Here is a 12,106-nt window from a genome sequence, read left to right as displayed (position 1 = left end):
TTACCCTAAAAACTCGTTACCCCAATCCCAACAACGCTAAGAGCTCTTTCCCACCAGTGCTGGCTGTTGCCCCAGGGCCTGTGCTCAGAGGAAAGAAAGGTCCCTGCTCCCAGGAGCACTGCTCCACGAAAGCAGGGACTGCTGGGTTTCCTGTAGAACCAGCCCCCTTTCAGCAGTTTTATTCTACCCAGAGTTCTTCCCAGAAGAATGGAGAACACACACGGAGGAAGCCTCCCTTCTGGGTATTACCCACACTCTCTGCACTTTCTCTTCTTCCCAACTTCCTGCTTTGTAACCTTGGGCAAGTGTTCATCTCTATATAATGGGGGAGACTGTGGTGGGTGAGGAGTTAGGGTGAAATGCAGTCAAGCACTTAGGAGCCTGTATCACTGCCTCCGGAGTCAGCTGTGACTGAGGAGGGCAGCTGCAGACTCCCGGTCTACACACTCCTCCAGGTGCGCGGCCCATCCCCTCCTCACCTCCTGGGCCCTGCCCTCCACCCTCTCTGCCCCACAAACCCGACCTTCCCGGCACCCGCTCCCTTGCCTCCCTGGTGTGAGGTCTAACACATTCTGTGTCCTGACTGAGCCCCTGCAGTGTCTCCCACTGTCACCTTTTCCTCCTCCCTCTGTAGACATTCGCCTGCCCTCGGTTTTCCTCCTACCTCCCTGGATGCTCCTTCCCAGTTTCCATCTTGGTTCTTCCTTAAATGCTGGAGGTCCAGCGTCAGCTCTTACACCTCTCCTGCAGCGCGGCCGCTCAGGGCTTGGAGGGCCACCCGTAGGAGTGACTCCCAGATGGACACCTTCATTTCCGTGTTGACTGTTTCCAACTAGCCATGCTACATCTCCTCCTAGTGTACCACAGGCGCTTCAAACTCAGTGCCGCCCAAACTCATTAATCACTCTCCTCTGACCCCACCGGGACCTACTTCTACTCCATGTTCCATGTCTAACAGCGTCATCACTAGGGCCCCAGGCACCCAGGCCTGGAAGTCAATCTTGAATCCTCACTCTCACTGCCTACATTCATTAAGGCCCTGGGACCTGTAGCTCTAACTTCCTTGATCTCATTATCCGTCCCTTCCTTTCCAACTCCCCTGCAAATGCCTCACTTCACTTCAGGCCTCCCAATTCTTTCATGACTCATATCAGACTAGCTGGTCTCCATGCCTCCAGACTGTGACCCCGCCCCAATCCAATATCCCCTAGAACACCCCCACTAGAGCATTTCAGCAATGTCCTCTGACCGGCTCCTTGCTATCCAAACACTCTACCGCTGCGTACTTGTTTATCCCCAACACGTGATGGGCCCACACGCCTGTCTTTCCGATAACTATACACACTGATGGGTCTGCATTCCCACCCAGTCCCCACAGACACTCCTGCTTGACTGGACTAAGTTAGCAACAATCTCCTCAGGGAATCACTTCCTGGTCTCCTCTTCTCCACCCCACCCCAGTGCTCGTCAGGTGCCCTCTTTCTGTGTTCCCACAGCATCCTGGGCACACCTTAATCACACCATCTGTCACCCAGACGGTTTCCTCAATTTGGCTGGGAGTTCCTTGGAGGCAAGGGCTATGTCTCTCTTCCTGCCGTTTCTGTAGCACCAGGGTGCTTGGCACATAGAGGGTGAATGAATGAATGGGTGGGATAAAAGAATTAATGGATGGGAGGGTGGGTGGGATGAATGAACAGATGGATGGGTGGGTGGGATGGACAGATGGACAGATGGGTGAGCGGGATGACTGAATGGAGGATGGGTGAGTGGGATGAATGAAAACATGGACGGATAGAATGAGTACACAGATGGACAGGTGGGAAGACCACACCTGGTGAGATGACACAGTAGGGAGAGGTGCCACTGACCCTTGCTGAATGGTTACAGCCTTTAAAGATTTCCCAGACGATCAACTGGCCTGGCTCTGGTTTGCAACTGGACTTAGCGCTCCACAGGGAGAAGGACTACTGCTTCCACCAGGCTGGAATAATGGCCTACATGGGGCATATAGGTTTTCACAGCCAAGCAAAAAGGGGAAGTTCTCGAAGAAGTAGGCTGGACTTAAAAAAAAAAGTTTTGTTTGAAATCTTTAAATAATTCTAACAGTTAATCTAAATCTGGCTATGGAGAACTAGACTGTACATGTGCCTGATAAAGATAAAATGTCATTATTATTTAGGAAGCCACGGGAAGCTGAACCCTTGAGGGAGTGGAGGGGCAGAGACTAGGGAGGCTGAATTACAGTCCGTCTTGTGTGGTTGTCCAAAGACCCTGGGACATGGCTTACAAATGAGGACCATTCTGACGATGACCATGGCACTGGGTGCTCAACTAGGAAGACACTTGGCAAGAACAGTGTTGTTAGGGGCTGTGTTACTGGGAGAGGGCCGGGCTCCTCACTAACAGGGAACACACTCCCAGCCAGCCCTTCCAGGCAGCTCAACCAGTGACTATGATGAGCAGCTCACAGGAACACAGAGGCTCCTGGATGCCAGCAAAAGAGCCTCTCCAGCCTTCAGGAAGATGGAGCACGGTCTGTTTTTACACAGAACAGCATAGGTTTTCCTGTTCCCATCCCACTGCCCCTTTAGAGAGGACCAGGAGAGCCAGGAAAGGGAAGCGTTCATGGGTCTAGGTATTTTAGAGAAAAGTTTTGGGGAAAGATGCAAACAGTGCAGCAAGGCCTTTAAAAAACCCAATTTAAAATTTCGTGTATTGCTAAATGAATTACTGCTGAGCTAGAAGGCCTCCTACTCCAAATGTGGCCTGAATAGCCAACTTTGTTTCTATTATCTGGTATAATATGAACTCCTGTCACACAGATGGGATTTTCTCTGGGATACATCGGAGAGGAAAAGCCTTTTTGAAAGCTGTCTCCCTTCCACCTGGGTCACAGGGAGGTAGATCTGACCCCAAGTGAGGGCCCAGCAATTCTCACTTCAAGTATCATCAAGCTGATGAGGACAGTAGGAAGAGGTTGGCTGCATCTCAGACAGGGAGGAAGGGTGAGCTTTACTCACAAGCTCTCCGAGGAGCAAGGCGGAAACAGCTACTCCCAGCGGCAGAGCTACCATACCAGACATAACACCACAGGAGAGGAAAGCAAAGACCACTGGGATTTAACCCCCAAGGGGGTCACCTCAAGAATGCCAAAGCAGACATTACTTGTAGCTCCTTTCAAGCCATTCTCAGAGGTATCAGATCAGCAAAGTCAATGAAACAAAGACAGAGGTGACCGACATGAGATGCAGTTAATGGAGATGAGCTTTTTCAGAACACAGGTTCACGAACTGGTTAGAAATGGCCAGTGAGATGCGGGATGCGCGGGTGTCATGTGCGGGCCCCCGGTTGCAGCAGGGTCAGCAGACGGATCACAAGGATGGCAAAGAGAAGCCCCAGATAAACATGAAGGCAAAGCCAGCTTGTTTCTTACCACTTCATCCTCGGTAGGCTTGTAAACACAAATTTACACTTAGTGGGAAGCCATGCCACACAGTCACAAGTCACAAGCACAAGGTTATTGACTGTTTCTCGGGAAAACTGTTAATGTTAAATGGGCCTCACGTGTTGGAGGCAGGCCTCCTCAGCATACACAGAAAGCAAACCCAGTGGGATTCAGAGCATTAAGATACATATTTTTTAAAGGCACCCCAACCCTTATAATTTCTTTTTTAAAATGTCATACACATAGGGGACGTGGTCAGTCAGACTGAAAAGTTCAGTCACCTGGGTCCCCAACTCCCATTCTATTTGCTTCAAAAAGAATATAACAACAACAACAACAAAAGAATATAATGAATAGATGACATTCAAAAGTTCAGTTCAGAGGCTTTGTGGTGTGAGTGGTCAGGCAAGGGGATTGGATTTTAAAAATCAGCTTGGAGGTGGTGGTTTAAGGAAAAGTCTAATTTGGCCTTACTACTTTTCACTCTCCCTGTAAAAAGTAGGCAAATAACATTTTTAAAAAGCTCAAATAATGTATCTGCAACAGGAGCACATTAGTGGGACAAGACTTTAAAAAGTACCCGCGGTTACAGTTCCAACTGGAACCATTCCTGGAAGGGGCAAGGGATGAAGAAGCTGCCCTGAGGGGGCTGTGTTTCTGGTAACAAGAGCGGGGAAGCCTGGGCCCACTCTGCCCTTGGTCCCCAGGAGGACAGTCAGTCACTGAGATTGGCATGCAGAGTACTGCAGGCAACTCAGAATTCAACGAGTTGGGACAAGGGAACACAAGTGCCGCGGGCACCCAGGGGGCACCTGGAGTTCACAGCAGGCCCGCTGGAAAAAGCTGTGCTGCCCAAAGAGGCCCAGAAGGCAGGCTGATCACTAGCATTAGCATTTTCATTTTTCAAGAAGACTGGAGGGAGGCCATTACCGCACACAAGACGAGGGCTGACCCACAAGAGAAGGAGAGGAAGCCCATGCCACTGGATCTTACCTCTTCCGCGTCCTCTGAATGGGTGGAGAGCTGGTCATGCTGAATAATCTCAGCATCCTCCTCTGTCGGTCCGTTGCCCACCCTGATCCCACCAAAGTTGAGAGTTCCCTACACAGATGAACAGAAAGAGTAGAATTTGCCTGGGCTTTAATGTGACATTCTGTGAGGTGGGGAAGGGCGATGGTTAGTGCATACAAACCTCAGAAAAGCATATATTCTAACAACAAAATCAAAACCCGCTGATCCAACAGCTAAGTAAACACAAACCACTGTCCCCGCCCCAACCACCACCGGCCCAGCCCCAGCCCCTGCATTTACTACCTCAATCTGATCAGTTCTGCCTGCCACACCAGGACGCACTGACCTGGCCTCAGTCAAGGCTAATTGAGATGCCTGCTTGGACAAAAAGCTTCATATGAACAGACTCTTACAATGACTATAACTCTATCTGTAAAGCTGTCAGTGCTCTAAGTTTTTCTAGAACTCAAGATCAGACTTTCTAAGAGGGAGGGGAGCCAAATGACAATGGTGACTATAACCTGGTCGGATACACTTTCAACTGGAACCCAAGAGTTCCAGCAACCTCTCCCAGAAGCGGACCGGGTCTCTGCCCAGGAACAAAGGACTTCCTAGATCAGGGAAGGGAAAAAAAGCTTAATGTGCATCAGCCTATGGCTAGAGAATACGGAGTTTAAAAAAAAAAAAAGAAAGAAAGAAAAAGAAAAAGGCTCCTTTCCTTCAGTGGAGGACTCTGGAGTGTTAAAACAACTCTCTTACAGTGGGCAGATGGTGATCGGGTGCTTGCTTCTTCCCGTTTCCCAGGCATTGTGTTCAACCGGTTCCCCAGAACCAGAATTTCTAAGTCAACCTGACTTGGAAAAGCTTGGCTTAATTGAGGCAAAAGGACTCTTTGAGTGCAAAAACCAGGCAGAACTGGGGTGAAGTCAGACAAATAGCAATGAGTGCTAATCTGCCAGAGGGAAAAGGAGCTAAGAAACAGCCCCTAGGCCTACCTTCTTGTGGTTTCTGATCAGGAAGCCCAAAGGAGGCAAGAATTTAAAAACTGCTCTCCTGCAAAACGGCCTTCTGGGCAGCAGTATGCAATGTGCCAACAGGTTTGGTCAACTGCCCTGGGGTCCCCACTCACAGCTTCACCTTTTGGTGTGCACCTTCTACCACAGCTTACGGACTACCAGAACTCAGTGTCTGGGCAAAGTCTCTCTCTCCTTGTAGCAGGGGTTCTCCCGTGCTGGTCAGAGAACCAGCTGCATCAGAATCACCTTGAAATTAAATAGAGATTCTCAAATGCTACCTCCAGAAATTATACATTTAGTAGGTCTGGAGTGGGGCTTAGGAAATCTATGTTTAAAAAAAATTTTCCCCAAGTACAAACTATATAATCATTTTTACTGTCTATCAAAATTGAAAATGTAAGCACACACACAAAAATGCAAGTACCCTTTGAGACTTAGCAGTCCCACTGCTGGGAACATCTATGTTTATAAAATTTTATCAAGGTACACGGACTATGATATTCCCTGCATTCATATCTGTAAAAGCAAAGAATTGGGAACAACCAACACATCCATCAACAAGAGAGTGATTACACAATTTTAGCATATCCAACAGAATGTTCTATGGAATACTAGACAACTATAAAAGAGTGAAACAATCTCCCAGGATACACTAAAAATTTTAAAACCTAATAAATCAAGGGGCAGAAGAGTCAGTTTAAAACACAATTCCTAGTGTGTTTTAAACACATATACATATACATGTACAAACATATATACATATTTATATTAATGGATAATAGATATATGCAGAAAAAATTTGGAAGCAAAATTCCCTTGCCTTTGAGCAGGAGAAGGGGCCTGGGGAGAGGGGGGCTTTCTCTTTCTATACTATTTGCATTCTCTAACCTATTGCTTTAATTTTACTTTTTGTGTTTTTGTTTTAGTAGGGTTTTAGTAGCCCCAACATGGGGCTTGAACTCACAACCCTGAGATCAAGACATGAGCTGAGATCAAGAGCCAGACGCTTAACCGACTGAGCCACCCAGGTGTCCCCTAATTTTACTTTTTAATGTCAGTAGGGGATTGCCTAGGTCATGGAATTAGGGACCATCTTTATTACTTCTTCTTTTGTTTTAATACCCTAAGAAACAAACAAATTTAAAGTTTACCAGGTGATTTTGATGTGTAGTCAGATTCGGGAAGCCCTGAGACCCTGGGCACCTCCAGGTCATGTGAACCTTACACCTGACAACCCTCAGAAGGTGGACTGCAAGTACAACAAAGGTCACTGGTGACAGGAGAGGACCCCAGCATACCCTGACATGGGTTACAGGGTCCAGGCAGCCTTCAGGCTTTAAGGCTCCCAAAACAGAAGGTCATTTCTGAAGCTTTCCCCAACCAGCAGAGTGAGGGGCAGACAGGTAAATCACCTCCCCAGGCAGACACTAAGAAGTGTCCCTTCAGGACACAGGACATGAGAGTTATAGGAAGGGGGGAAGAGACATATACATCAGCAGAAAAAAGAAAAGAAAAAAGTAAACTGTGATATACCACTTACAGACAACCAAGAGGACACAGAACAGAACACAGATCAATGATCGTATCCTCAGCCCTTAGGGTCAAGAATCCAGGACCCTTGTTGTAAAATGACCATCCTGATGCCTTCAGGCTGCTCTCTAGAACCAGATATTTCGCTAAAGAACCAGTGGGGCGAAGAAGACCCTATGAATGTGCAGCTTTCCAGACTGGGGACATTTAATTTGGGTAGTGTCACAGAAGAGGATACCAGAGTTAAAAGCATCAAGACTGATGCATCAGAAGCACACCATAAATATGCTAAGACTAGGAAAAAGAAGAGCACTGGGAAAGAATGTCGATAATGGTATAGTATGTGCTTTGTGGGTTGTTTTTTTTTTTTAATTTCTCACAGGAAAGGAGAGAGTAAGTCCCTATTTGAACATAATTAAAAGCAGCAACATTAAATTATCTTCTGATCCAAAATGTCAGCCCTTTTAGACTCGTTCTAGAAAGATGATTATGGCAGGTTTCTAAGTTTAAAATGATCAGAAACACCTAATGAAGGAAATAGTCATCCATCTGAATATTTCATTTTCTTTTAAAGGAGTATGATGCCACTAGATCACACTAGTAACATGTGTGATCACTGCTGGTGAGATTTTAAAAATCTTATTGATTACCTAGAATAGACTGGGCTAAGTTGGTAACAGTGCATTAAAAGAGTTTGGTTAAAAGATATTTTTAAGGGCAAATACTGAAATGCTTAACATTCAAAGTGCTGTTGCTGAATTATGAGTTGGTATTTAAAGAAGGAAAGATCCAAACAGATGACTTTGCTTACTGCATCAGATGCAGACGGTACATGCGACCCACGCAGACTGGAGGTCTCAGTGAGCAGCTGAGGACAGGAGGGCTTCTGAGTCTCTCACAACAGAGTAGACATGTATAAGGCCCCACTGGCAGGAGAGAAAGTCATAGCTAAAATGGACCAAATGTCCATGCGTCCCTCCAAAGCAGAAGTTTAAAGAGCAGGGAAATTAATTCAAGAATCACAGGAATGTTCTCACTCCATGCTGAAAAATCATCTAATACATGGTTACAAAAGACAGACATGAAAGTGGATGAGTCCAAGAGCTGCCATCTCGGATTAAGATAATGGGATTCTGAGAGGGTACAACAGTCACTCTGCTTCCATAGACATGACTGTACTTACAGTTTTTAATAGAAACTTAGTAGACCAATGGTAAAGATGACATTAGAATCTATTCATAAGAGGTGGAAATCTTTTGTCATTGTCTTAATGAGTAACAAGGACGTACTTCCCAAGAGCTCACATGTCCCATGCTCTCAATATAACTGAAAAGAATTCTGCTGCACTGTTTGCCACCTCTTTACACAAAATGTGATGGTTTGTCAGTTTTAATTCACTCACTGTTGCAGCCGCTGCTGCCTCTAGTCCCTGCTGGCTCGGGGTTGGGCTGACTGGGGCCTCCACAGGCTGCCCTTCCTGATAGTGAACGGAAGAGAAGAGGAAGGGAGAAAGAAACAAAAGAGGGAGGGAGTGAGGGGGGAGACGGATGGAGGGTACATGGAAGGATGAAGATGGTCAGAAAAGGGAGAAGGAGGGTCTTGTAACTCAGCTGCTCTCAAAAAGGAATCAATCTAACAGCCGTATGAGAGTCATGCAGTAAGATCTTTTGGGCTTTACTAGCCAGTGTGGTAAGTAAGCATTATTGCACAGCCAGAAATGAAAATTTGGCAACTTAAGTGTGTGTGTGTGTGTGTAGAATTCATAAGCACACATACATTAAGTAAACACAAGTGTATGTGCTGCTTTTTCAAAAGAAAAAAAAAATCAATGTTCTTTAAACCAAATCCTTTTTCCGGATGTCTTGATTGGTGAAAGTATCATGGTCTCATTTTAAAAGAAAATGTCTCAGCGTCAGCCCTGTGGTTGCCCAGGCAAACCACATGAGTGGGTTCACCCACCTGCAGCTCTTACAGCCCTGATTTGGCTGATGCTGCATCTAGGCAGGCCCAGACCTGGATTGTGCTAAGCACAGCATGAGCAAAGCATGACCAGGAAAGGTAGAAACTTATGACTTGTTTCCTCTACCTGAGCTACTCAAAGCTGAATCCAGATGTTCAAACAGCAAGTACATGGGTTTTTTTGTTTTTTTGTTTTTTAAATTTCAGCAGGTCCAGTGCTCATGCTGGGATATGACACAAGTGCATTTTAAGAGCATATAGACTTATACACGATTCATTATATCTGGTGAGGAATTGCCTTGATCTCAAGGAAAAAAAAATCTAGTAACTTTCAGCAATAAAAGTACACCCACCAAATGCTTCCTCCTCAAATATTGATGGCGAAGGACCAGTGGTTTAAATAGTAGCATCCAAGGTACACACAGTAGCGCAACCACTACCAGGAAACACTGAATTCCTTTCTACAAAGTAAGGACAAGGCACATCACATTAATCAAACACACAGTTTCCAACTCCAGCACAAATTTCCCCCAAACAGTACTTTCTTACTGATCTAGGAATAACACTATCTAGCTTCTCAAAATAATTAGAAGATGTTGTGGCAAAGCCCAGGAATTGTCTCACAGGATGGGAGTTATAAATTCTACCCTTTGTGGACACAGGAATTACATTAGATCCTCTGAAGCTAAGGAGGATGGGCTGAATTTAGGTCTGATGTATGGGCTGAAAACTAATACCACAGAAGGAGATTTTTAAAGGCTTTTCCAGAGTCACAGAAATATCCGGCTTCCTGATCTAGGGTAACCACCTAAGACAGTCCACCTCCGGGTTGACACACCTGTCCGGAATACAGCATCGAATTACTAGAGTCCCCGTAGGAAAAGAGAAACATGTTTATGAAATGGATCAGAAGGCTTGGCGCTTTCTCAGATGTATTAGCATTATAGGCTGTCCACTTGTAAAATATAAGGATAACCAAGTAGCCAAACAAAGAGGTCATGAAGATTATTTCAGGAATAAATCCAAAGTAGATATTCAGGGGCTTCTTGAAATAGCTGAAAAGGAAGAGAGAAAAAAAAATGTTAAAGGTGAATAGACCCAGGGGTGCCTGGCTGGTTCAGTCAGTGGAGCCTGGGACTCTTGCTCTCAGGGTTGTGTATTCAGGTCCCACGATGGGCATAGAGCTTACTTTAAAAAAAAAAAAAAAATGGTGAGCAGACCCAGGGTCACCCTTACATGAAATGGAGTACTTACTAGATTTCCTACCTACAGCTCCCTCAATTCTGTCTTTATCACTTTAAGAAGTAACAGCCAGAAGCACTGGAGGCCAAAAGAGACAAGCAGGATTAACCATGACTTCCAAACTTTTGGACCTTGAACATCTTGGTACCACCCCCACCAATCTTTTCCCATGAGAAAGAGATTGGAAAATATAGTACATTCTGGAACCACAGTTCATAATCTTATATGAGTTACACATAAAAGAAAAAAAGTAACTCATTTTGATGAAAATGACAAAAGGTTTTTCAAAGATCTTTACTGCAGTTGTGAATTGTTAAGGGACTAATATTAATTAAGCCTCATTTAAGAATATGAGATTTTTATAAAAGCACTTCTTTAACATAGAACAGGGTTCTGAGTTACTTATTCCTCCCCAAAGATGTCATGATTTCTTTAGGCAAAAGCATTACCTAAGCTATGCATGTTCTTGTGACATAAACAGAGCAACTCACGTATGGTTGAAGAGGCTCAAAGTGACTCCAAACATCATGTGGATGATGCCTAGGATAACAGATGTCTTCATTTTAAAGGAGTTGAGAAAGGTCAGTTTATTGGTAGCAATGTTCCAGATCTGTCACAACCCAAGGAAACAAAAAGGCATTACAGAGTTCGTGAATAGGATATTATTATTCACCTATTTTTTTTTTTTTAAAGTAAGCTCTACGTCCAACATGGGGCTAAAATCACGACCCTGAGATCAAGAGTTGCATGCTCCACCAGCTGAGCGAGCCAGGCTCTCCTATTCACCTATTTTTTAAAGCTTTTTTTTTAATTATGGAAAATTCTAAACAGAGACTTAAGTAGAGAGGACAGTATAACAAACTCACATTTACCTATGACCCAGGTGAAGAATTACCTATTGACTCAAGGTCAATCTTATTTTATCATACAGACAACCTACTCCCCACCTCCGTAGTATTTGGAAGCAAACTCCAGATACCATATCATTTTAGCTGTAAATATTTCAGACTTTTTTTTTTTTTTTTTGAGAGAGAGTGAGCCTGCACGCTGGGGAGGAGGAGGAGAGGGTGGGGAGAAGGGCAGGGGGAGAGACAGAATCTTTTTTTTTTTTTAAGATTTTATTTATTTATTTGAGAGAGATAGCGTGAGAGAGAGCACGAGCACGGGGGAGGGCAGAGGCAGAGGGAGAAGCAGACTCTCCACTGAGCAGGGAGCCCGATGCAGGACTTGATTCCAGGACCCAGGGATCACGACCTGAGCTGAAGGCAGATGCTTAACCAACTGAGCCACCCAGGCGCCCGAGAGAGAATCTTAAGCAGGCTCCATGCCCAGCATGGACATGGGGCTCAATCTCATGACCCTGAGGTCATGACCTAAGCTGAAATCAAGAGCAGGACACTTAACTGCCTGAGCCACCCAGGCGCCACAGCCTGCCCCCCCGCCCCACTTTTGGGTAAGGACTAATTTTTTTTAAAACATGACTACAATACTGTTATCACTCCCAAAAGCATTAACAACGATTCTTCAATATCATGAAACATATAGTCAGTATTTAAACTTCCCTGGTTGTGCCCCAATTTTTTATTATTTATTTATTTTTAAAGATTTTATTTATTTATTTGAGAGAGAGTGAGAGAGAGAGAGAGCACAAGCCAGGGAGAGAGGCAGAGGGAGAGGGAGAAGCAGACTCCCCGCTGATCAGGAAGCCCGATGCGGGGCTCGATCCCAGGACCCTGGGATCATGACCTGAGCTGAAGGCAGATGCTTAACCGACTGAGCCACCCAGGTACCCTGTGCCCCAATTTTTAAAAAACATAATTCATGGGGCGCCTGGGTGGCTCAGTCGTTAAGCGTCTGCCTTCGGCTCAGGTCATGATCCCAGGGTCCTGGGATCAAGCCCCGC

The 12,106-nt window shown here is 45.3% G+C and overlaps 1 protein-coding gene across 13 annotated transcripts in view; it reads right to left on the bottom strand.

Moving 5' to 3' along the window:
* The window catches only part of ATP6V0A1 (ATPase H+ transporting V0 subunit a1), a 62,233-nt gene that overhangs the window by 9,262 nt on the left and 40,865 nt on the right, over positions 1 to 12,106 (bottom strand). For 4 of the 13 annotated variants that reach the window (XM_036095461.2, XM_036095464.2, XM_036095457.2 and 1 more), the window contains exons 15-19: positions 10,695 to 10,813; positions 9,800 to 10,016; positions 9,315 to 9,422; positions 4,439 to 4,546; positions 3,434 to 3,451 (exon numbers count right to left, since the gene is read on the bottom strand). In XM_036095461.2, coding sequence (XP_035951354.1) covers positions 3,434 to 3,451; positions 4,439 to 4,546; positions 9,315 to 9,422; positions 9,800 to 10,016; positions 10,695 to 10,813 — 570 coding nt within the window. Of the gene's footprint in view, positions 1 to 3,433; positions 3,452 to 4,438; positions 4,547 to 8,404; positions 8,480 to 9,314; positions 9,423 to 9,799; positions 10,017 to 10,694; positions 10,814 to 12,106 lie in introns of all 13 variants that reach the window. The other 9 variants (XM_036095463.2, XM_036095465.2, XM_036095458.2 and 6 more) reach the window with 3 other exon arrangements.

The sequence above is a fragment of the Halichoerus grypus genome, chromosome 2 (genome assembly GCF_964656455.1).
Source record: "Halichoerus grypus chromosome 2, mHalGry1.hap1.1, whole genome shotgun sequence".
Lineage (NCBI taxonomy): Eukaryota > Metazoa > Chordata > Mammalia > Carnivora > Phocidae > Halichoerus > Halichoerus grypus.
This window is presented reverse-complemented; position numbering and strand designations above follow the sequence as displayed.